Source organism: Lepidochelys kempii, chromosome 3 (genome assembly GCF_965140265.1).
Source record: "Lepidochelys kempii isolate rLepKem1 chromosome 3, rLepKem1.hap2, whole genome shotgun sequence".
NCBI classification, from domain to species: domain Eukaryota; kingdom Metazoa; phylum Chordata; order Testudines; family Cheloniidae; genus Lepidochelys; species Lepidochelys kempii.
Genome location: NC_133258.1, coordinates 17867092 through 17893110, shown reverse-complemented (window position 1 = coordinate 17893110; position 26019 = coordinate 17867092). Strand labels below are relative to the sequence as shown.

General features: G+C 40.1%; 1 protein-coding gene across 2 annotated transcripts; it reads left to right on the top strand.

Moving 5' to 3' along the window:
• UBXN2A (UBX domain protein 2A) lies at positions 1-22286 on the top strand. 2 transcript variants are annotated; one of them, XM_073335897.1, is made up of 7 exons: positions 1-102; positions 4899-4952; positions 6922-7057; positions 11606-11715; positions 13814-13948; positions 17277-17438; positions 20974-22286. In XM_073335897.1, the coding sequence occupies exons 2-7, from the start codon at positions 4912-4914 to the stop codon at positions 21164-21166; spliced, it is 777 nt and encodes a 258-aa protein (XP_073191998.1). In that variant the 5' UTR covers positions 1-102; positions 4899-4911; the 3' UTR covers positions 21167-22286. The 2 variants fall into 2 exon arrangements, with proteins under 2 accessions (XP_073191998.1, XP_073191997.1); XM_073335896.1 differs by lacking the exon at positions 1-102 and adding an exon at positions 1192-1755.
• The last annotated feature ends 3733 nt before the right edge of the window (positions 22287-26019 follow it).

Below are 26019 nucleotides of genomic sequence, written 5' to 3'. Positions count from 1 at the left end.
CGCCGCGGGCCCCGCCCCCGAGTGGGCGGAAGGAAGGGGGCTCGTGGAACGCGCAAGGTTGATACATTGTAGCGCCCGCCCCGCGGGCTGCGGCGGCACCAGGTGAGCGGGGCTGGGGGGCTGCGCGGGGTAGCGGCGGCGGGTGCGTGACTGGGCGCTGGGGACACAGGGGCTGCGCGGCGCGGCGCCTGTCCCGAAGGGGCCAGCCTCTCAAAGGCGGGTCCCTGCTGTCGGCAGGCGAGGGGGCTCGGGGGGGGGGCGGGGAGAGCGCTGGGAGTTTCGCTGGAGTCTCCGCGGCGCGGCAAAATCCTCCCCCCCTTGCAAGAGTGCGAGCGTTAGACAGTGCGGCGGCCCCCAGCTAGGGAGAGACCTAGGGCGCCCGGATAGAACCCCACAAAGCGGGGTCTTCTTTCTTGCTGCTCGCTGGCCCCCGCCCCCGGCCTCGGGGATTACTTCACTGGCCGCCCTTCTGTTTTGAAAGTGTGCGTGCGGGATTGCGGGTTGTCAGGGCATGGTGATGAACAGGCCTGACCTTCCTTCCCCTTTCCCCTGGGTTTCCTTGCTCTGCACGGGGAGGTGGCGTCGTCGGCTGGGGCTTGGTGAGCTGGGTAGTTGGCTAGTTATTGCGGAAGAGAAGTTATATCTGAGTTAGGGGATGGTCCTGGCAGTGGATGCAGTACATTGGAGGTTTGCAAGGCTGCCACATCACCCAAATGGATAGCAACATGCATTTAAGGAGGTTGGAATTTTATTCCACCCCCCCCCCCCCCCGGTGTGGGTGGTGGTGTTTTGTTTTTTTTTCATTTTACAGTTCAGAAAGTGGATATGTGATCCTGTTAGGGTTATAGGTTTATATGTACAAAGGCTAGAGTAGCTTGCTGTATATTTGGATAATTTGTGGCTTATGGTATTGCATGCATGTCACTTTAATTGGAGCTGGTTAAAACTCTTTGGCACAGTGACTTTTTGACCGTAATGAAGATGTGGAAGATAACTGTTTAGGTTAAGACTTTGTGGGTTTTTTGTTATCACCATCATTTCTGTTCTACAAAACAAAAATATTCTCCTTGGGCAAGAATGGAGTGAGAAAACCAAAAGCTGAAAATATTTTCTGGTAGTGTCCTTTTTTTTTTTTTTCTTTCTTTCTTTTTTTTTTTTTTAAGGCATTTGTCTCTTTGTGCTTGTATCTAGTTCTTGTCTCAGACTTAGACTCTTTGGGTCAGGGATTGTATTTTTGTTCTATGTTTGTACAGTCTAGCACAATGAGGTCGTGGTCCATGACTAGGTTCTAAGTGCTATCATAATACACATGATCAATAATAATAAAACAGATAGTAAATGATTAGTCCCTGCTCCAAAGCATTTATCATCCATTTTAGCAGCTGTAGTAGACCATGTTTTATGCTCTTCCTCTCATGGCTCTGTTACTTCCTCCTCCTAAGGAAAAAAACTTAAATCAGCGTAGCTACTCCCTGAACTCCAGATATGGGGGTGCTAATGTAGCTGTCCTTTGAAACAAGAGAAGCAGTGAGGTTGGATCTGTTTTCCTCACTTGAAACTTAATTTGTAGGAGGATAACAGTTAAACCGAGAAACAGTTTTTATGAGAAATTCTGTACCCACAAGAATGAATATGACAGGTCCCTGTTCCAAAGAGCTTATTGTCTGAGGCCCCAGTCTCATGGTTGGAGTCTAAATGATGGACTTGAGAGACATGTGAGGACGTAATGTACACAAGGAAATATATGAATTACAGGTATGATTACACAGATGTAGATGTGCATGTTTTGATGGATGAAAAGTTTTTAAAGTGTAAGTGCCCATTTTTGTGACACTAAGGGTAAATTTATAGTCTTGAGTGATATCTAGAAATGTCCACCAAAAGTTTGACTCTGAGTGAAATTATTTGTGTGAATTCGGTTGATTTAGTAATAATTTAGTATGCTCCTGGGGGAATTCTGCACCAAATAAATAAATTTTCTATGCCAAAAATTAAACTCTATTCATAATATTTTAAAATTCTGCATATTTTATTTGTCAAAATAATACAGTATAATCATGCTAGTTTCAATTTGTTTGGTATTTATTTCAAAATACCTGTCAGCAAGTATGTCTGTAACAATAAAGACAACAAAAAAGATTCAGTAAATATTCTTTGACAAATGGATTCCTTACTAGGCATATTAATACAGAACTTTGAAGAATAATTCATTTAAATTACAATACAGAAACAGATTACCCCGAGCCTTTGCACTGCTTCTGAGGAGTGTGGGAAATCAGGAGTAACAGAGTAGCTGAGGAAGGTGGAAGTAATTGCTGTGAAGGAGCCCAGGAGTGAACCTGGAGGGTTGTTGGGTGAGAGAAGTATGGAACATTTTTTGGATGGGGAGGGATTGTTAGGGAATTGGGAAGCCTGCCCCATGCAGACCCTGACTGACCCCTAGCCTCTCCATTCAGTCAAGGAACGTTTGCCCATCCCGATGTATCTTTGCACCCATACTCAGCCACCCGTCCTCTTCTGTCCCCATGTGGCCTGAACCTCCCCTCAGTCACACTTCATCCCCATGTGGCTCTGCACTCCTATCGTGCCTCCCTCATCCCATGTGGCTCTGCACCCCCACTCACATTCAGCCCATGGCTCAGTGCTGTCGCCAACTAGCGCCTGTGCTCCTGCCCCAGTTTATCTCTCCCTCACTAGCCCTTCCGAACCCCAGTTCATGTGACCCTTCCCCAGCAGCTCCATGTGCCCACTCTCTATCACCCCACCCTCCATATCCTGTGCCTCCTCAGCTGGCTTCACGGGCAGGGTACTGTGAGAAAAGTAGCCTCTCCTCCTCCCTATCCAGGTCTGGCAGAGCTGGCTGCCCTCTCTTTTGGCACCACAGCAGTCTGTGATGGGCAAAAGGTGTAACCGCAACACGTCTTTGGCAGAAATGTATTTTCCACAGAGAAAAAAAATCTGTGAGGGACATGAATTCTGCGCAACTGCAGTGGCACAGAATTCTCCCAGGAGTATCAGAACAAACTTAAGTGCTAGCTCCTATGTGCTATAGACTTCCTTGCCAGCAATATTTGTTAGAGTGCAAGTCACTAATTCCTCCTAATGTTAAAGAATTTGACTTCTCAGACTAAATACTGATACAATCTAAATATAACTAATGTAATTTTTTACTCCAAACTAAATAATTATTCCATTATATAAAGCCAAGTGTGTCTTTCACAGCTGGATAAGTTTGTATACTGCTTCTATAAGTGCAAGGCCTCTTTAGAATAGTAAAAACTTAGTTTTGAAGACTTGCTTCAGCCTGTCAGTGTTTTATAACAATTCTGATTACATTTTAACTTCATTTTTTCATTACTGTCAAATTACGTGGGTTCCAGACTTGAATATTGAATATTCTATACATTTCAACTTGAAGTAAATTTACCTTTGTTGTTTTTAATAATGCAAATATTTTAAAAATGCAGATTTTTAGGTAGGTCAAATATATAAACAAAACTGTCTGTCTGTACTACCATAGCCTTGCTTCTATATGTGCTATTACTGCACTGTAAAATGGAGCAAGGACATTTTATAAACAGTGTTAAAGGGACACTAACTGTAGTCTTTTGACTGATAGAGGAAATATTGCATAATCTAACCAGTTAAAGAAAAGAATAAATACATTTAGAAATGTATTACAGCTATTTTTGAGAGTGTGTCTGCATTTCTGTTATAAACTTGTTTTGTTTTTAGGGGTTTTATATGTAAAGATGAGACCATTAATATCCTGTTTAGCATAAATATCTATTTGGTTAACTAAATAGGATTATGAATTTTTGGCCAAGTTTGGTTTTTGTTTTCTCACTATCTAATAAGCCCCAAAAGCAAGTGTAAGTTAGGGGAGGAACACAGATCCTAACTCTTTCTAGTTTTGGACACTTTTGGAAGTATTGTGAGTGTTGTTACCTGTTCTCCATTCTGTAATATCTATGCACAATGTGGTGCTTTGGAGCCTGATCCTGCAAGGTGGTGAGCCCTTTTAGCACAGGTGGTGCCCAGCACTTTGCAGGATCAGGCCCTTAAACATGGTTCCAGCCTCACTAGGAATTTTTCTGCTATTTTTGGCATCTCAGATCTTTATTTTTTATTTTGTTTTTGTGGCTTAATATCTCTCATTGTAGAGAGATCAGGAGATAGCACAAGAATATGGTATTTTTCAGTCCTGCTGACTCAGCACATTAATCCTGTATATTTAGTGCTTGAAAATCCAGGATTTAGTCTCTTGCCACATATACAACAGGAATCATGACTTGACATAGCCAGTTTCTGGGACACTGCACCAATTTCTTGAAGAATAGAGAAGCCTTAAGGGAGGAAGTTGAAGGACACTGCATCTTTTGCTTATACGCACTGTTAAATGGAAGGTCATTGATGGAAATAAACTGTTACAAAGGATGCCTGTGACGGCATTATGGTCTTCTGCTACTGTCTGATGACACACTGCTCCCAAAATCTGTGAGAGAAGTTTCAACTAAATATGTGAAAATGAGGATGACTTGTTTTCTAAATTAGCATAAGAATGAGGGGATATTTTTGCATCAATGTTGTGTGGTGTGTTTTGGGGGGGGGGGACTTTTTGGGGGGAGGTGCATTGAGAAAATGTAATAACCTAATCTTCCTCCTTCTAATGTTTTGAGGGTGAAAAGGGTGCTGGGTATATTCATGATCAAATTAGAAGCCACAGGAAAGCAAAGAACCATCTGAAGACTTAGAAATCTGAAATCTTCCCAAGTGAAGTATCGACACAGAATAACTTTTAACCATAGAGAAACTGTAAACAATTTATAGCTTTCAGAAGTGTGCTACGTGTGTTAAGAATTTTGCCTGTTTCTTAAAAAATTTCTTTTCATAATTAGGGGAAACAGCAGCATGAAAGATGTTGACAAAATTGGAACTTTAAAAGAAGAATGGTAGGTACTTATTTTTTCTTTGTATGGTTCTGTCCTGTCTTGTACCGTCTGTTTATTAATTCAACATACCATTAATTAATAATCAAACCTTCTGTAACGTCTATGAAAAAATATTATTGATTTAGTGACTATGGTTTGATATGCACGTTTTATTTGGCTCCTGCCTTCAGGAATGAAAGTTGAAATAGAATCCAGTGACATTTTATTACATTTTTTTTTTCAGGCTAGCGCATCTCTTGTTGGCTTGTTTCTCACTGCCTCTTGAAGTACAAAGCTGCCATAACTAGTCGGCTGGCTAGAGCAAATGTTTCTGCTCCTATTATCCCATGTCACTGAGGTTTTTTTTTATTATAAAGCACTGAGGAACACTTGCAATTAAAAACAAAAGCACTGTGTTGAAGATCTGTGTTCACTTTGTCCATCTGCTCCACATAAATTTAGGTTTTTGGGTTTTTTTTAGAAGAGGGAAATTGCTTTTGCAGAACACTTCTCATAGAACTGCAGACACAAATTCTAAGGGTGGAAGCTTTCCAAGTGGCTGCATGAACATTTATGCTTACAAGTAAAATCCATAAATCTGTCTGCCTTTCTGCTTTGACCCATTGGAAGCCTTTACATTATATGTGAAGATGTCTAGTCTTTATGCCTATTAAAACCTTAGACTTTAAGGAAAAACACTGTAAATGCCTTAACAAATGCTTATAGTTCATCTGATCTTTTGTGAGGGGGCAAGAGGGACAATTCATCGTAATGATGTAGTGAAAATGGGGAAGGGGGGGGGGGAATTGAATTGAATTTTTTCTTGATGTCACTAAACAAGTAAGATTGTTTCACTTTGTTTAAAAATGTTGATCTTGTATCTAACAATTTTTATGCTAATATTCTGCAATGAAGATTCTTGTTAATACAGACCTAATTATCATACTGAGCCATTCAAATGAACAATATTTTTTTCATGAACATTCATTCTAACATGAAGTCCTAATTTAGGAAAAATATTCAATTTTCTTTTATGTAAGAGTTGGGATTATTTGAACTGTTTGAAATACTTCCTGAAGTGCTAAATTAAATAAACTTGTCTGAGCTCCTCAGTAATGATTATCGTAGAAGTCAAATACTGCATGACCCTATCTGAGAACTTAAACCAAGAGGTAATCAGTCATTCAGAATGAACTATCTAGTGTCTAGTCAATAAAAAGACAACATAGTAAAAAGGAGTTCCTTTACACTGTGTACATAGAGGTACATAGCACTGTGGGTGGAAAATTGTACTAGACAGTAAAATGTGTTTGTAGGCTTTCACACCATGCTCGTTTCCAGAATATCAAAGCCTTCCGTTGTATACTTCCAATAGGCTAGAGTAGCACTGGGAAACAGCTATATTCAGGTTTATCAAATGCAGTGCTAAAGACCACAAGTGTCACAGAGGTTTTAGGGATGTCGGGGTGAAGGGCAAATAAACAGAAAATTAAATACAGGAATGACTGATATAGAGACCATCTTTGTTTTGTAAATGACTTTTGAATTTTATCTCTGAAGAACTTGGCATGTATTTTTGCACAAGTGGCTCAATGACAGCTAACTGAGACAACCGCAAATGTTTTTCTTAGTAGCAGGGTTGACTTCGACATGCAAGTTTTCTGACTTTCTATAGTAACAAGAAGAGATCACACCCTCTCATAGAGTTGGATTCCAAATTTAGAAGCTTCAGTATGGATGAATTTAATTCCCTTTGTACTATCTTTGCATGTCAGAAGAATGGTATAATGTGAATCTGCTATAGGCTGAGCCTTTTCATGAAAAGAATAGTGCAGCAAATAAAGCATATTAAAATCGTCCCACAAGGCTGTTCTAGTTCCTGTTTTCTAACAAATTACAAAATACATGGGATATGGGGAGGAAAAGACCTTTTTGTATGGAATTTCTTGTGTCCTTTAATGTGTCTCCTTAAATGACTCTTATTTCGTAGGATGTGTAAACAAGGAACTGATGACCAAATTCCTAATGGTACAGAGCAAAGCTGTGAATTTTTTGTTGATAACCTTTTTGAAGAAGCTCAGAAGGTTGGTGCTATATGCATGACACCAACTAAAGTTAAGACTGAAGTAAGTGGTCAGCCTTTTAATTTGTATTAATTTGTTAACGTGTCAATGTTTTATCATGCTGGGTATAAATTCCAGAACCAATTTACCAGGTGAAGGTAATGTACCAATAGTAACTACTGAGCAGACTTCCATGTGGAAATCATCTGGTTAACTAGGAGAACTTGACATGGAGATCAAACCCTGTGGAACTGGAGTAATGAACCCTTTGTTCTCAAGAATGATGGAAAAGCATGCAGAAGAGCATCCCACGGCAGTGCATAGCAGAGAGGAATATGCAACCCAAGGTTTTGATGTTGGACAGAGGTGACAGACAGTGCCATAATGTCTTACACATGTTCCCTCCAAAATGTATTGAGTTTATTTTATGGTGTGCCTAAACTAGTTGAAGAAAACCTCACTATGCTAATGAGAATAATAGTCAAGTCTTCACACATTCTAATTTTAAAAAGTAATAATTCAGTACTAACTGGGATTCTAAAAGTCTGTTAGTCAGTTTTGGGCTACTTAAGTGTCTGGAAAACTGGTTAAATAATAACTTTAGTTAAATCAATTTAAAAGTGCCTTGAATCAATATAAGAGTGTCCACTTGAAGGATTTAGCTGAATCAGTTTGTACACTGATTAAATAGGTACAAATTATTTTTGGGTAGATAAGGCCTAAATGGACAGTGAGCAGATGAGAAATGAGATGTGACAGTTGGATGCTTGGCACTGGTCTGTAGCTCCATGTGTCTTGTTTTGTCTCTCTCTCACACTCCCTATTGTTGCATGGGGATTGGGAGGGATACGAGATAACAGGCCTTTTGGAAAAAGGAAATTCCAAAGAAGAATTTGGAGGATGTAAGGGTCTTGATACGGCACCTTCACGTTTTAAAAGTATTTATAAAGGAGTATAATTTGGCTGGGTCCCCTACTCTCTTTAGGTGGACCATGCTAGAAGGCGAGCATTAGCCACCACCAATTTGGTAAACTTAATGTACCCTCTCTACACACATTCCCCCACCAATCATACATCATTTGAATGCCTGTTATGTCTACTTTGTTGTGAGGTATTATGTTGTGCCGTTACAGTAGAAATGGGGATAAACAATTAAACCATCAGTATGTTTAAATATTTGCATTCATTCCTGTTAGTTTTATGACTGTATTATTTCAAGACATAACACTGGATTTCTTTGGGACCTCAAAGCATCACGACAGCTATCTAAAGGGTAAAACAAAATCTAATAATTTGTACAGGTATCATTGAAATGTAATAGCGCTGGTGATATTTTTAGACAACATCACTATCATCTTGTTCACCAGCATGACTCTGTCAAAAGTGTGTGGGTTACCACAGTCTTCATTGACTTTGCTGCACAGAACTGTGTACATGCCAAGATTGTTCTAACTATGGACACAATTGATTATGCAGTGACCCCCTACTGGTACAGGCACAAATAAGGTTTTGTAGAAACTCAGACGCCATTGGGCCCTTGCAGAATACAGGAAGTAGTTCATCATCCATATTTTTCCATCCATGTTGCAATGGTAATTCAATATCTGGTTTACCTATGTGCAAAGAAATCCAAATGGTTGTTTGTCAAGATGCTCTTTTGGTATGCTCTTAAAAAGTCTCCTTATGTGGTGGGAGTTTGACCCGACCTGTCCTTTTTTTGATGCCTAGATTGAGGTTTAAGCAATTCAGGTCTCTATGGGTCTTTTATTTCTCTCGTTCTTCTCATACAGCACTGCACTAACCACTTGTTCATTTGAAAGCTGTTCATCAGGCTCACTTGCCAGAAGAACATCCACAAAACATTTGGATGATTTAAATTCCTGCTGCAGATTACTAGCAGCTTGAATAGCATCAGCTAATTTTATTGTGCTGCATAAAACAATCGTAGACTTTCTTTGACCTTGCTATGTATGGAATGAATTTGCAGAAGGGGGCTGGAGGGTGGTTTCTGAACTTGCCGGTAATTTGCTATTGGAATAGCTTGCAGTTTCTACATCTGAGGAAAGTAGGGTTTTATACCTTTGTAGCAGCTTGGACAGAAGAACCTTCTTGTACATAAAATCATTGTCTGCATGTTATCAGCTCATTGAAGAGTCAATGTCATAAGGTGACTATTGTTACAGTGTAACTAGATAATGTTGCTTTAAGATTAATTTTATTCAAGTAGGAAGAAAGGCCATGATGAGTGATTAAATTGCATCCTTAGCAATTAAGTCTTAAGTTCTGCACCATGTCATTTCGTCTTTGAAGTGCTGCCTCTCTTATATTGGTTGCTCTTTCAAATGTTTTCTATTTTATGAAGTGGTGGTGTAGTTCTGTTGGTCCCAAGATATTAGAGAGATAATGTGGGTGAGGTAATATCTTTTATTTGACCAATTTCTGTTGATGAGAGAGACAAGTTTTGAGCGTACGCAGAGCTTTACGTTCAGTCTTTTTCTCAGCCACCTTGTCTCCCTATTCTATGGAGCTTTTCTTGTTTTCTCAAGCAAACAATGTAGCGGGACCAGTGGCTCAAAGACCTGCTTACTCTAGTGGCTATAGAAGCTGGTGAACATATAATGCTCTGTGATCAGATTTAGAGTCTGTTTTCTTTCCTGGTTCAATACAACTCTGACATGTGCCATGTTCTACTTGCTCGTATATTTCTAAAAGCAACCCCTGTGATAGAGAATTGGTCTATTTAAACATCATCTAAACTAGAAAATTAATTCAGTAGCTGCCAATACAATTAATCTCTCTTGGCTCTTGCTGCCAGCACCACAGAATTCTGCCCAGCACTGGTGGCTTAGGACAGGTTTACATTCTTTTGATTTTTCTTGACAAATAACACACTTCTCAAAGTTTGTGGAGTCTCTTTCTCTTTAAGATATTTGTAGCCTCATGTCTACATATTCTGTAACTTCCAGATAGAGGTAAAATACCCAGTGTATATTGTTGGTAGTGCGACACCACTACCTCCAAATACTCACCAGCAACCACACACCACACAACAGAACCACTAACCCAGGAACCTATCCTTGCAACAAAGCCCGTTGCCACCTATGTCCATATATCTATTCAGGGGACACCATCATAGGGCCTAATCACACTATCAGAAGCTCGTTCACCTGCACATCTACCAATGTGATATATGCCATCATGTGCCAGCAATGCCCCTCTGCCATGTACATTGGCCGAACTGGACAGTCTCTATGTAAAAGAATAAATGGACACAAATCAGACATCAAGAATTATAACATTCAAAAGCCAGTCAGAGAACACTTTATTCTCTCTGGTTACTCGATTACAGACCTAAAAGTGGCAATTCTTCAACAAAAATACTTCAAAACCAGACTCCAATGAGAGACTGCTGAATTGGAATTAATTTGCAGACTGGACACCATTAACTTAGGCTTGAATAAAGACTGGGAGTGGATGTGTCATTACACAAAGTAAAACTATTTCCCCCCCCCCCCCCCCACTGTTCCTCACACGTTCTTGTCAACTGCTAGAAATGGCCCACCTTAATTATCACTACAAAAGAGTTTTTTTCTCTCCTGCTGATAGCTCACCTTACCTGATCACTCTCGTTACAGTGTGTATGGTAACACCCATTGTTTCATGTTTTTTCCACTGAATGCATCCGATGAAGTGATCTGTAGCTCACGAAAGCTTATGCTCAAATAAATTGGTTAGTCTCTAAGGTGCCACAAGTACTCAATTTCTTTTTCCTGGTAGTTTAGTTGTGGAAAAAGGGTCATGTCCTCTGTAGGCAGGACTAAAGTCTTTCCTACATCTTCTGGATTTGTGGTCTATGGAGACAAGGGTAGAAGTAGATTCAGTGGATCAAGCTCTTGCATATAAAACTTATGAGCTTGTGGGACAATTTCACTCAAATTCTACTTACTGGTAGAATAGTTTGTGTTTTATATAGAAACTTTTATCTAAAGATCCATAAAGCACTTGACAAATATGACTCACAGTACCCCTGTTAGGAAGGTGATTATTATTACAGATGGCAAACAGAGATGATCTTCAAGTGGCTTGTTCAAGATTACAGAGCAAATGAGCCAGATAAGGGAATTAGCTGCAGAAATCCTGTGCTCTAACTTCTCTCTCGACCACCCCTCTCAAAATTAAAGTGAAAACGGAATGTTGAATGATGCAAAACCTAGGATTCTAGATCTAGCATTTCTCACGATTGGGGTTGTTTAATTTTTTATTGGCCACGCCATGGCATGGGGTGGGAAGACAAAGATGGTAACTGTAATAATGTGATTGATAAAGTCTTGCCTTGTGAACTTTTTAACCCAAAGGCCTTTTAGCATTCTGATTCTGCTTTTTAGAGGTGTACGGTCTTCTGCTCTCAGGTCTAGAAATGTAGATCTTTAGAAATGTCATTTTTGTCCCTTGCTGTTGCTGTGTTTTGTACTGGCACTTGCCCAAGATGGATTATAGCGAGACTTGTGCCAGTGTAATTTTCAGTCCCTTGAGTGGGTGAGCTAAAATCATAAGGAGATGCTAGTATACTGAGTCGTGTTTTCCCATGACTTCATTGTTTTTACTTCACAGGCTGATATAATTATTAAACTATGGAAAAATGGATTTACAGTAAATGATGGTGAACTTAGAAGCTACAAAGATGTTGCAAACCAACAGTTCTTGGATTCAGTTAAAAAAGGGTAAGTGAGCTTTGTCTGCTGAGCCTGATTGTGTTAATGCACTTCGTACATTATACTCTAATGCTGCATGAGCTTGTAACGCAGTTGCTTTGTTTATACACTCCGACAGCTGTGTATGAATTTATACTGCAGTTGTCTAAACTGGCCATTAAGGGTATGTCTGCGCTGCAGCTGGAAGGCATGATTGCCAGCACAGGTAGGTAGACTCATGCTGGCTCAACTTGAGCTAGGACGCTCAAAAGATAGCCGCGTAAATGCTGTGGCACTGTCGGCAGCTCAGGTTAGTCACCTGAATCCAAGCGTACCCTGGGTCTGAGCTTGGGCTAATAGCCCAAGCCGCTGCCTGTGCCTAAACGTCTACTCTGCTGTCTTTAGCATGTTAGCTCAAGTTTATCTACCCATGCTGGGCAGCACACCTCCCAGTTGCAGTGAAACCTAATCTAATGCCTGGTCTATACCTACACGTTAAATTGACCTAGCTATATTGCCCAGGGCTTTGAAAACCTGTGTGCCCTGGGCGACATAGTTAGGTTGACCTAACCCCCGTTGTAGATGCGTCTAGGAAGAGTTCTGTCGACCCAGCTACCACCTCTCAGAGAGGTGAATTAACTACATTGACAGAGTTTTTCTTCCTCAATCTAGGAACCATCTACAGTACAGTACTGCAGCACCATAGCTGTGCCACTATGGCTGCTATAGTGTAGACCTATTCTAACACTGCAAGAATTAATGTCCAGCCAATATAGTAGCTTTTAGATGCTATGGTTAGTCACTCTCAAGTCCTGAAATAGACAACAGAATCCATGCCTTGAAGATGTTACTCTAAAGGTACAATACAGAATAGAGGACAAGATCAAGTGCCTGCCGGTAGTTGCAGCTGAACTGCTATATGAAACAGATTGATTAACTTGAGTGTAGACCAGGCAGTACTCAAATGGTGCTTTCGTTGTGGATACTCAGACTGCTCAAGTTTGAGGCGTGTTGGTGGGACTTTTGGGGCGGGGGGGGGGGGGGACATCTGCGGCCACTGCCCATGAATTTTTATAGAACTTAAGGTTGGTCAGGGTTTCAGTCAATTACCTGTCTCCCCCCTGCCCACATACTAATTCACTATTTAAGCAAAATCTAAATCAAGGTAAACTTTTTTTTACAGCTATATGAATTTATTTAACCATTGTCTTTTAAATTACAAATCTTCCTTTCCACATTGTTTCAGGTCTAATTCAGTGTTAGCAGCACTTCAAAAACATTGTTTCATAAATATGCTATAAAATCATTCTTCTCTGTGAATGCAACATACAAGAGTATGTGCTCCTATCCATAATCACAATGAGCAGCCTGTCATTAGCTGGGAAAGTACACAACTCTGAATCTATAAATACCCATATCCTGCTAAGGGAAGGCGAGGTGGGTAGGGTGCACAAGCTTATCTTCTAGTGAAATAATTACAAACTGTAAGCTTTCAGATGATCCCTGGAAGGTAGTTAAATGTGAATAGAATATTGCTAGTCAAACAGTGTTTAATTCACTAAAGATCCTAGATATTCGTGATACTCTATAGAAAATACTAAAATACATACCTTACTTTGCTTACTCTATAATTACACCTGTTAATCAAATGAGTTTCCATACTATCTGTCTTAAAAAGGAATTCTGTACCAGAAAGGTGGTCTTTATCCCATTACCAAAGAATTAACATGCTGTAATGGTGTCTAGTATTAACATTTCACAATTTTTATTAAAGATACTGGTATTACATTTCTTTGTGTTTTGATATTTCATAATATCTTTTAAAACTGAACTGTAGTTTACACAATACCCATGATGTGTTGTCTTTGCTTTTTTAGTTTTTTCACTTCCTAGTTACCTCATAATTCAGTAATTTGCAATGGATGTCTAGTTCATCAGTGTGATTTACAGATTATGCTGAGTATGTGTTAGTAAAATAGCTGCAGTGTCGCCAAATCCTTTTTGTATGGATGAGCCAGCCACACGTTAATCAGAGCTGTGTTTCAGTTTTTAGACCAAATATTGTTATGGTCTTTTCACATACAGAGAGCCTTATTTTAATTTTATATGTATTGGATTTTTTTTAAAGGGAGTTGCCAATTGAGTTACAAAAGACGTTTGATGATGAGGTGGATGTGAATGTGGAAGATAAGAAAGACGAGGTGTATGTATTAAAGAAGCCAATATTTCACCCCTTTTCTGGACAAGGTTACCGGTTAGGCAGGTAAGTGGTCTAATGGGATGTATGCCTTCTGAGTGGGTTGAGGTAGGGGAATAACTCATATCTTCATCCTTTGTGTGCTATCTATAGTAGTAGTTTCTCCAATGACGCTATCCTGCCATACAAGGATTTAAATGAAACACTGAATTTCCTCTTTAAAAGCAAACTATGCAAGACGCAGTCTATGAAGAAAAGGTGAATATGACATTCACTTAGAGGTTAGGACAATGGGCAAGAGGATCTTGACTAAATGAGCAAGTTCCCTGGTATTCAGCCATGTAATTTATCCCAGTAAAATAGTGTTTAAAATTACTGCTGCATACATTAAACTGATTATTTTTCTTTTTAATTCCCATCTATTTAGTGTAGAAATTCTAATGATAGTTTTAAAACTAGACTGAGCTTATAAATGCTACAAATGGCATTGTGGTTTGGAGGATTGATTTTTGAGGATAGACACACCAGGAGCTTCTGAATGCTAAACCCAGAGATGCCACCTGAGTGCTGATCTGGGTACCTCTCTGCCTGCATTTCTGTCTGTGAAATAGGGATATTGCTTACCACATGGGAGCACTGTGCAGATTGTCAGCACAATCCTTTGACAAATGTAACTATGTATGTGCCTCTTATTTCCAATAACCAGTCTAAAAATATCCCAACTGATAGCGGCTCTTGTGATTCTAAGCGAATTAGTGATAACTCTGTGCTCTAAAATACAGTAATAAAGTAGATGGTTTTTCATAACCCTGATCAGGCCTGATTGATAGCTAAGTCCTTGCCTCAGAGTCCATAATTAACACTTGTTGTTAATTCAATTGAAGTTGTATCAATGCTCCAAATTGTTTCACACACATTAAATTGCCTGTTAAAATGATGTCTGCAGATATGGAGGGAGAAATGGCAATGGCGAAACTCTTTGGGTAAATATGAAAGCAGCCACCAAAATTGAGATAAATAGGAAAAGCAAAATCTGGCCTGAATAGTGCTGGAATTTGACTAAATGGTTGAGACAGATTGCTGACTTAAGTGGTAAGAGGCAGGGTTGTTGAGTTATTTGTTGTGCTTTGTCATGCCTATAGCACAGGGGTGGGCAAACTATAGCCCACAGGCTGGATCCGGCCCATCAGGGCTTTAGATCCGGCCCGCGGGATTGCACTGCACTGCTCCCGGAAGCAGCTGGCACCATGTCCCTGCAGCCTTGGGGGGGCTCAGTGTGCTGCCCTCACCTGTGGGTACCTCCCCCCACAGCTCCCTTTGGCCAGCTTTTGGGGGAAGGTACCAATGGGAGCTTTGGGGGGAGGTACCCACAGGCAAGGGCAGCGGGCAGAGCCCTCTGCTCTCCTTCTCCCAGGGGCCGCAGGGATGTGGTGCTGGCTTTCCGGGAGCAGCACAGGGCCAGGGCAGGCAGACAGCCTGTGTGCACCGCTGCCACCCCGGAGCCGCTCCAGGTATGTGGCGCTGGGCCGGAGCCTGCACCCCTACCCTGAGCCCCTGCCTGCACCCCAGTCCCCCTTCCCTGACCCCCTCCTGCACTTCGCACCCCCTCCTCTGCCCCAAGCCCTTCCTGCACACCGCATCCCCTCCCGCACCCCAACCCCCTGCCCCAGCCCTACATCCATGGACCTGCATACAATTTCCTGACCCCCATGTGGCCTTTGGGCCAAAAAGTTTGCCCACCCTTGCTATAGCAAGTAGTAATCCTGCCTTCCAACAGACAAACTAAAATCTGGAAACATGCTATTCTTAAACTTCTTTGTGTTCTGTTTACAAGTTTCATACAATGAAACATTTTACTACTTGCTCAGCATTTTTGTTAAGGTTTGCAAGTTTAAAATGTCCCCTCCCTCCCCCCCATTAGTCGAATCAATGGTATATTTTAGCTTGTTTTCTTTGTAAAAGTAGTAAATATCATGCTAGTCTTGGAAACCTAAACAATGCTTGGGGGTGAGTGGGGCGGTGTTATGCACTTGTCTTCATAAACTAAAACAGTTGCTATCCTACAGAATGTTGTGATTCATTAAGGCAGGTATTCATTACTACTGAGAGAAAGGGTGCTATTTTCACTGATATAGGAAGGGACAGAATTCCTAAGGAGAATCATGGGCTATTGATGCTGTAGTCCAGGATCTACTCCAGTGTGACTTCAGCTGCACTATACAATTTAGGTCTGGTCTACGCTAAGAGTTAAGTTGACCCATCTATGTCTTTCAAAGATGTGAAAAATTCACATCCCTGAGCAGTGTACTTAAGCTGACCTAACACCCAGTGCAGATAGATTTGTTAGATTTAGATGTATTTCTGTTCTCCCTCAATGCTGCACACTCAACATTTTACTTTTGTGGTTTGGAGAACCATTGTAGTTTAATTAGGTGCTTTAAGGTTAAGCAAGAGCAACAAAAAGAGAACAAAACAGCAGGATTGAGAAAAGAGAGTAGAAAGGTGGATTGGTACAGATGGATGACTGCTGACAGGTGATTTTAATACTGATTTTGAATAATCAAAATAACCTGTAAGACTTTGTTTTTTTCCATTGTACCTCTGTGTTTTACCTAAACCCCAACTATTTGTAGTCTAAGTGCAAAATATCTCTGATCAGCATTACATGTTGTATATAGTTGTAATCTATCAGCCATGATACAATTAAAAAGTTAGGCCACATAAATAGAGGAAGCCATATTTAACCCTTAATATCTAAAATTATTACATTGGTGGACCACTTATTGCAAGTATGTTTATAATTTATAAGATTTAGGACTAGCCTTTTTTTCAGTGTTTAGAGATTTATTCTACCACACTTAGAGCAGAGCATCACTAATGGGTGATGTGTAATCTATTTTTTATGCTTTATAAAAGGGTAAGTACCACACACATCACAGTTAAGCCCTCCAACAAATTACTGTTAGCCTGTAAATTCTTCAGTCAAACTCCTGAAGGTGTTACTTTATTTCCTCCCAGTGAAGGATATATAGGCAACAGAACATCAAGTCCTATTATTTAGGCATTTAATTCTACATCTTATCTTTATCACTTAAATCTCTCTCTGTCTCTTAATGAAAATAAAGATTATTTTAAATTATTTAACAGAAATAGGATATTCTCTCCCTTACATCATGTTTGAAGTTGTCAAGTCGAAGAGTTGTTGCATCTCTCTAGTAAAGCCTCAACTTTAATTTGTATTCCTAGGCTTGTTGCACATCTGTTAGTACACTCTGACAGGATTTAGAACCTCCTAGAAATGTTTTCGTTCAGTCAAAAAAATAGAAGAGGTAATGACTATTCTAGCTTATGATTTTATGTGGACTGCATAATCTTTTTTGGCTCTTCTTTCCAGTGCGACTCCAAGAATAATTTCTAAAGTGAAAAAGGACCTTGAAGCTGAGAACAAAAGGCCTCTTCCTTCAGTAACACTAAGCGATTTGGAACCAGTCACTAATATCCAGATCTGGTTAGCAGATGGGGAAAGGATAGTACAAAAGTTTAATGTTTCTCATAGGTAAGATTTATCTTATCACTATCCTATATAGGACTTGGAGGTGATTATCCCATTAACCCTTTTACACTAATACATCTAGAAATTCTTTAAGTATTTATATGGCCTCTCATCATCTGAGTTCCTCTCAGATACACAAAAATAAAGATGACTTTTTTTGTCCTTCCAAGCCTGTAGGAGAAACCAATCAAGTGCTGTATGTACCCGTGTGCAGCAGAAGGGAAAACAAAACATAACTGCCAATGAACGTAATAGACTGCCAAGTTAATTGATCAAGATCTGCGTAATACCAATTTATCAAGGCATAACTGTTGGATTTTTGTCATTTTACTGGCAGTTAAGTGTTTTTGAGGTGTCTATAATTCCTTGATGCAGGTTCTGTTATAGGGGATCTTTTAGGGACAGTACAGATTTTTATTGTTTAGTTTTAGTTTATCCTTTTTTGTACAGCTTACTTATTTTTAAGACCATCTGTCTTCAAAAAAAACAAGTGTCTTCCAGGAAGTTCCTCCAAAGAATTTTTATGAGAAACTCACTAATAAAAGCAATTGATTGCTCATGGCTGGGATTAAACACTAGTGGCAGGTGAGGATGGGGTGGACAGCATGATGGACGTGAGGCCTTGAAAAATCCACTTGCCTGGATCAAGTAGAAAGCGTTCCCTGGTAGATACCATCAGTGTCTAAGTGCCTAAGCTTTCACTCTTTAAAATTAAATAATTTTTTTCTAGCCCTTATGGTTGCAGAGAGAACCTTTCAGATATGAACTTATTCTAACCCAGTGTCTGCAGACTTAGGAAGAGGATTCAGAGCTGCTGCTGCTCGTAGCTTTCCTGAGCTTCAGCAGAGGTGAAAAGGACGAGTCTCATCAACTTTCATTGCTGCTATTGAGAACCCTGTGGGCAGCAATGATCTGGGCAGATTCAGATTGATTGTGCTGCTGAGGCAGTCTGCTGGTGAGGAGGGCCCAAAAACTGAGGCTGGAGGGGAGAGGTAGAGTAGCAGAAATGCACACCCCACAAAGCAGCCAGGAAACTGAGGGAGAAGAACAGTAGTGGAAATCCCATCCACCCTTGCATCAGCTGGAAGATTGAGGTAAAAGGTGAAAAACAGGAGACAATGTTTCTCGTCCCTCTCAGCAGTCAAAGGGAGTTACGGGAGGTGATCCAAATTTTAAGAGAAACTCCAAAGCAGGGTCCAGGGTCAGAACACTGGTGGAAGCCCAGCATCCTGCAGTGGGGAGAGCACTCATCTAGGTGTCTGTCCTGACTGTGTGGGTGGAACATTTCAAACCAGTCTGTGACTAATTTGTCTACTGGGTGTCTAGTAAAACCCCCAAGCCCTGCAAGGGGCTCTGATAAAGCTGTAGTCAGGGTACACATGTTTTTTAGGGGAAAGTAGGATCAATTACTAAAGGAGATTAGGTTGAAGAACTACAACCTTCAGTGACCTTTTCCTATAATTTACTATGCTGATAACACAACTGTAATATATAGAATGAATATCTTGTGCTATACATCTCTCTGAAGTGATCATAAAGCTTACCTTCAACACCAGTTCAGGTTGTATTGCTCTCTCTAGTACACTGTATATTGGTTTATACCCAGTCAGGATGGCAGCCTGTAACTGCTTAGTCTATCTCTGAATTCATCAAGATACTAGAAGTCTGAGAGGCTCCATTTGTTAGTGTTCACTGTCTCTAAAGGTCTCTAAAGTCATAGAATCCAAATCAGTCATAGAATCCAAATCAGATCGTTATTATTAATGAGGGGTGCGTTTGCATTTTGATTATTAAACCTTTTATTGGCGGGCTCAATATTTTTCCTATTCCAAAATATATAGGATTAAAATTCCTAATATGTTTTCATCCTAGTGCAAATAGATTCATCTTAACAGTTCTTCAGACCAGTCTTATCTGACAGATTGTAGTTGGTATGAGTAGAACATCCCCTTTCACATAACCATATTGTCAGAAAACATTTAAAAGTGTTATTCTATCATAACTTGTATTTATGCTAGTGTACCAATGAGCTTCTGTGGTCTGTTGTACATACACATGCTGTCAAGGTTGCTTCCTCACTCTGAACTCTAGGGTACAGATGTGGGGACCTGCATGAAAGACCCCCTAAGCTTATTCTTACCAGCTTAGGTTAAAACTTCTCCAAGCTACAAACTGTTTTACCTTTTGTCCTTGAACCTTTATGCTGCCACCACCAAAGTGTCTAACAAAATATTAACAGGGGAAGTGCCCACTTGGAAATGTCTCCCCCCACCTCCAATATCCCCCCCAAGCCCTACACCCCCTTTCCTGGGGAAGGCTTGATAAAAATCCTCACCAATTTGCAGAGGTGAACACAGACCCAAACCCTTGGATCTTAAGAACAATGAAAAAGCAATCAGGTTCTTAAAAGAAGAATTTTAATTAAAGAAAAAGTAAAAATCACCTCTGTAAAATCAGGATGGTAAATACCTTACAGGGTAATCAGATTCAAAACATAGAGAATCCCTCTAGGCAAACCCTTAAGTTACAAAAAGACTCAAAAACAGGAATATACATTCCATTCAGCACAACTTATTTTATCAGCCATTTAAAGAAAACCGAATCTAACGCATATCTAACTAGATTGCTTATTAACCCTTTACAGGAGTTCTGACCTGCATTCCTGCTCTGGTCCTGGCAAAAGCATCACACAGACAGAGAGGACCCTTTGTGTCCCGTCATTCTCCCCCCCCCCCCCCGTCCCCCGCTTTGAAAGTATCTTGTCTCCTCATAGGTCATTTTGGTCAGGTGCCAGCAATGTTATCTTAGCTTCTTAACCCTTTACAGGTGAAAGGGTTTTTCCTCTGGCTAGGAGGGATTTAAAGATGTTTACCCTTCCCTTTATATTTATGACACATGCGCTGTAGTTAAAAATAACAGATAGAAATTTTAAGGCAAATTCAAGGGACTTGTCTTTATGGTACTATGATATTCTTAACCATTATTATCATAAACCATGTTTTTTCATTGGAGAGGGCCAGAAAATGGCTAAAAGCACTCTATAGTATGTGCTGCTGCTGTGTTTAAGTTAAGGGAAAAAACATTATGTGCTTCTGACCTTAAATAGTTCAAGTGTAAATTCCACAACTTCCATATCTAACATGAATTTAGTGCTGGTGAAGAGTCCTGGGTGATGTGGCTGAAGTCACAGAGCAGGTAGAATTTCAGGGTATTCTCTGTGCAGAATTAAGGAGAAACCAGAATGAAGGCACGTTCAGCTAGCATGCCAGTTGCTGGGTCATAGTGAATGCTGTGGGAATGTATTGTGTAGATTACATATAAGGGTTTATTGCAACTCATGGCTGCAAAGGAGAGTACAGTAGTATATAAAAACTAGTTCCACTAGCAGTGCAAGAATCATACTTTGGAAACTGCCACAGAGCCTGCATGTATGCTGCATTGTGTGCATGACTTGTGCTCACCCCCACACCTCTTGAAAACAATTGACTCACATGCTTAGAAGCATTTTAACTTGCTGGATATTCTTTTTCCTTTTCAGAATAAGCCATGTCAGAGACTTCATAACAAAATATCAAGGATCGCAGGGAAGTGTCCCCTTCAGCCTGACCACATCTCTTCCTTTCCTAGAGCTGCTGGATGAGACTCTCACTCTGAAGGAAGCTAACTTGCAGAACGCTGTTATAGTTCAGAGACTTCAGAAAACAACTGAGCCTTTCAGAAGTTTATCATAGTCTTTGGTTTTAAAAGTACCTTGATTATGACAGTAGAACTGCTGCTGCAAGTAATGGCCAAAAAACCATAAAGACTTACCCAAACAAATTAGCTTTCAACTCACCAAAAGGCTACATATAAGTTGAACTTAGCTAGACAAAACCAAAAAAAACCTGAACAGCAATATCTGGACGCACTGTATCATCTCCACAAAGCTGCACTCTTCTTAAAGAGCAAAATGTGTGTGTTGTGCTGTAGTTTGCGGTATTTTCTAACCATTTCAGTGTTTGGAGACCAGCAATAATGAAGCAGAGGTAACCTAGTAAGACGGAGCCCATCATCTAAGTTCCTTCTAGCTAGAAAGCACTAATGGCCTTTTAAAGGGATGTTTGGGTTAAAATCATGAGTCTAAAAGACTTGTGTTACGAATAGCATTTTAAGTGAAAATTAAGTCTTATTTTATTTTTTCACTTCAGTTTGGACAGAGAAACATGAGTGAAACCAAGTGGTTTTGTTTCAATCAGTCAATTTCAGGTTGTGATTTTTCTTACACTAATGTTTATCATTGAAGCATCTGTAATCTAGACTTGCATTTAAACACTTTTCACTATTTCCATAGAAACTCTTAAAGAAATTATGAAAAGCTGTTGCAATTAAGTTTAACAATCTAAATTTTGGGACTTCCCTTTCAAAGCCTGTATTACACTTGTGCACATGGGAACATCTGAAGACAAGAATGAGTTGGCTCCTTTGCATGCTGTATGTGAGGTGCTACAACGTAGACTCCTGAGGTTTGCGATTACTAATGGTTGAAATAGCTGCTTGCCTCACTGGCAGCTCTGTTCCCATCCCCAAGACATGGAATGTCATGACAGGTGCCCTTTGAACTTCATGTGCCACTAGCTGCGTAATCTATCCTGACACATGTGAGACACAAGCATGACACCTTGCAAGACACACCATGACACCCAATAATTTTAACAGTAGACTAAAGATGGCTACAGAGAAATATATAGTTAAAATACAAACTTTCATCTATGCCAAATTGCCAGATATGGGCAGAGTTAATTTGCACATGTAAGTCTTCCAATAACATTTTAAAACCCTTATTTGGCAATAAAGCGGCTTCCTTCTCCTCTGTTCATTTGTTTGTTCTTTATATCAATCCTCACTTGCTGTTTAAGTTTGGTTTATTTTGCAATGTATAAAATATGCCTGTCGTCGTGCTTTTAATTTGTGTCCCCATGGCCAATTACCATTAGTATGCCATACATTACCTGTTGAGAAACCAATATAAGGACTGTAGATTTTTGCATACAATTTTGCTAGACAGTTTGCATGAATCATTAAGTTCAGTAGTGTGTGGATTTGTGAATGGAGCCCTAAAGGTCCGTTGGATGTGATTTTCCTGGACCCTTCAATGAAGAGTAACTGGTTTTGTGCTGCATTCAAAAGGGGAAATTGTTTGGTTTAATACTTGTATTCACTACAGTTAAGTGAGAGGGTTTGTTTTTTGGGAAATATACAATTACGGCACTGCAGTGACCTTAGTTCTGCATAAATCCAAGAATTTTTGAACCCTAGCTGACTTGCTTGTTTTGCTACATCATCCATACTGAGGTATGGGTGAAGCTGTCCAGACAACGTGCGTGGTATGGTTTGAAATTTAGCTTTGCAGTAATCATTCAATGGAGAGACAAGTTCAAAAAATGTATCTTTTTAAAAATTACCACTTTTTTTACAAATTTATTTTGCACCACTTAACAAAATTAATTACTTTTCATTCAGCTTGGATAACACAAGTACAGCTCAGTTTTGCTTACTGTTAATTTCACTTGCTGACTCCTGTTAGCACAGCACATGGAATGTTCTGTTGCAAGCATTCTCTTTTTGACCCTGATGGTAGTAAGGGTTCTAAAACCACTCTCCTTTCATTTTCTAACAAAATGGAAGTTTGGGTGCAAAACATGCTAATAATTCCAATCCTGGTAGGAACTGTGCAACTAAATCAGGTACACTCCTTTAAAATAAAAAAGTGAGTACAGTAGACACCTACAGTGGTATATCTGACTTCTAATTTGCAGAGCCGCCTGTAAGACGGGGGATTCTAAAATTCAATGCATTTGAATCTCTACTATAAAGCTATAGGTATAGGAAAATGCATGCATTTGATCATAAAAGGTCAATGTTCTGTTACATAGAATGTGCATGACACCTCTAAATAGCAGGATCCTGCTCCTGCATGTCTATATGAAATATCTTCTATTGTACCACCTTCTGTTAGTGAAAGAGACAAGCTTCTGAGCTACACAGAGTTCTCCAGGTTTAGGAAAGGAGTTATATATGCAATGTAGACATTTAGTAAGAAGAGTTAGTGCAACACAATTGAAGTACACAAAATCAGATTAAACACAGGCAGCTGTTCTTTCCAAAAACATGCTAGTAGGGTAAGGAGCAGTGTATTATTACTACATTGCAATATTTGTTCACTTTTATGCTACCCACTCCCTACAAAAAGAAAAGGAGTACTTGTGGCACCTTAGAGACAAGCCAATTTATTTGAGCATAAGCTTTCGTGAGCTACAGCTCACTTCATGGCCTGATGAAGTGAGCTGTAGCTCACGAAAGCTTATGCTCAAATAAATTGGCTTGTCTCTAAGGTGCCACAAGTACTCCTTTTTCTTTTTGCAAATACAGACTAACATGGATGTTACTCTGAGATCTACTCCCTACAAAGGTTAGAGTATCTCTCTTTGGTTATGGGCTCTGTGGTGGATTATAATCTGCATTTTTTTTTTTTGAAACAATGATTGTAGCTGCAGTTGCAAAAAATACTTTAAATAGTACAATGGTTGTTTGTAAATCCAAAGCCTTAACATAATTTGGAAAGTCAAATAGCCTAGAGCAAAATGACTGAAAGATACTCTAACCTCTCTCCCTCCTGCAACAAAGGTACAATTTAAGCAAGAAACTGAAAGTGAGGTTAGACACCTGCATTTGTGTATTATTCCTCTGCTTCTGTATTTAAACACCTGGAAACACTAAAACTAAATTAGAAATTGCTTCATGTGCTTGTGTTTAAAAAAAAAAATTTTTTTTTAAATGGCGCACTTGCCTTTTGCTTGGTTTAGCCTGTTTCTTAGAACAACATTTGGATTAAGGTTAACAAGTAAGAAATGCTGGTGGAGTGGTGTTATAAATCCAAAGGCATTTTAAGGGCCTGATCTAAAGTCCATTGAAAAAACTTCTTTTGCCTTCAATGGATTTTTGAACCAGACTCTAAATATGAAACTGCAATTGTAGCCTAAACTTGACTAGGTGAATGAAAAATAAATCATGCTGGACTGTCTAGGTAATTCTTTGAAATGCCTAGCTCTTTAGATGAGGAAGTTTGCCGCTACAAGCATTTTTGGCAACATAGGTTGCAGAGGGGTTGAATAGCAAAAATTATTGCTTAGTTTTCTGACTGTTCTGAAGCCAGGCAGCCCCTGTTTAGAGAATTCAATTAAATAATTACAGTAGTTGAGCTGTTAATCAGTCTGGCCGGCATGTGCTGCACAGGTGGGCTGGTTTATAAATCTTTCTAGGGGGGAATAAGTCCCTATTTTATTAATTCTAAAAAAGAAGTGGTGAAAAAGTGAGTCTTAAGCTGCAACTGCAACCTGAAGTTCTTTCAAAATAACTAATCCACTCCACGTTTTGCTAATCAGTACATTTAGTTTCATGCCTAAAGCAGAAGGATTAGTCCTTTGGCCCCAGGGGGGCAAAATTGGTTATAAGAGAATATGTTGTATAGAAACAAAATAAGTAACTCGAAAAGCACCCCCCACCCTAGGACTAATAGCGCTGACAGGGAAAACACCCATGCCAAGTTTCAGCCTTCGGGGACTATTTTTTGATGGTCTAGTTGCTGGAAAACAGGTGTGCTGACAGACATCTGCTGTGTTAGAGCTAACTAAAACGCCACCTTGTAATTAACAATCGTGCCGTTGGATGTGCTGGTTATTTATAAAAGCACACCTTGCAGGCGCTTGTTCTTCTATCCACTCACAAGGTAGGTATGGATCTGGATCTTAAGTTATTTTAGGAATATGATCCTGAGAATTTTAAAACAAGAATAGAGCTATGCAGGTGGTCGCCTGAAGCCCAAGTATCATACTAACATAGAATAAGCTCGAGTTAGTATTTGAAACTAAATTAATTTAAACTACACTTGGGGGGGGGGGGGGAAGTGGAACTGGGCCTGGTTACTCTCCAATCCTTAGTTTAAGACCAATGTAACACTGGGTTCTGGCATGTCTGCGGCTGAGCTACAGACCCAGCCGTTCTCTCAGAAAAGGGTCTTTCACGTGGGACGATTCTAAAACTTGTTACTTAAACAAAGAGGGGGCGGGAAGCGCCGGAGACGCACGAGATGAAATGGAAAGGCACGGTCGTGCAACCCTCACTTTGTCCTTTGTTGACAGCACTGGAGTCGGGAAAGGAGTTAGCATTTCACAGCTGTGGCCCCGTCCATGGGACTGGATAGGACATGCTGACGCTGTACAAGTCCGCTGCTCTATGCAATTTATCCAGCGCTGTGACGCCTCGTGCAAGGATCTTGCCTCGCTCCAGTAAAATAAAGTCTGACTTTTTGTTTTGCAAGTTGTTCGGAGAGAGGTCCCACCCCGCCTCCCCTCCCCAAAGGCGAAGAAACAACACTGCGCCTGCTCCCCGTGTTGCTGCCTGCCCTGACCTGCGCTAAGAGATGCAGCCTGGTGGGCATCTTATAGGGAAACAGGCTTCAGAGTAGCAGCCGTGTTAGTCTGTATTCGCAAAAAGAAAAGGAGGACTTGTGGCACCTTAGAGACTAACCGATTTATTTGAGCATGAG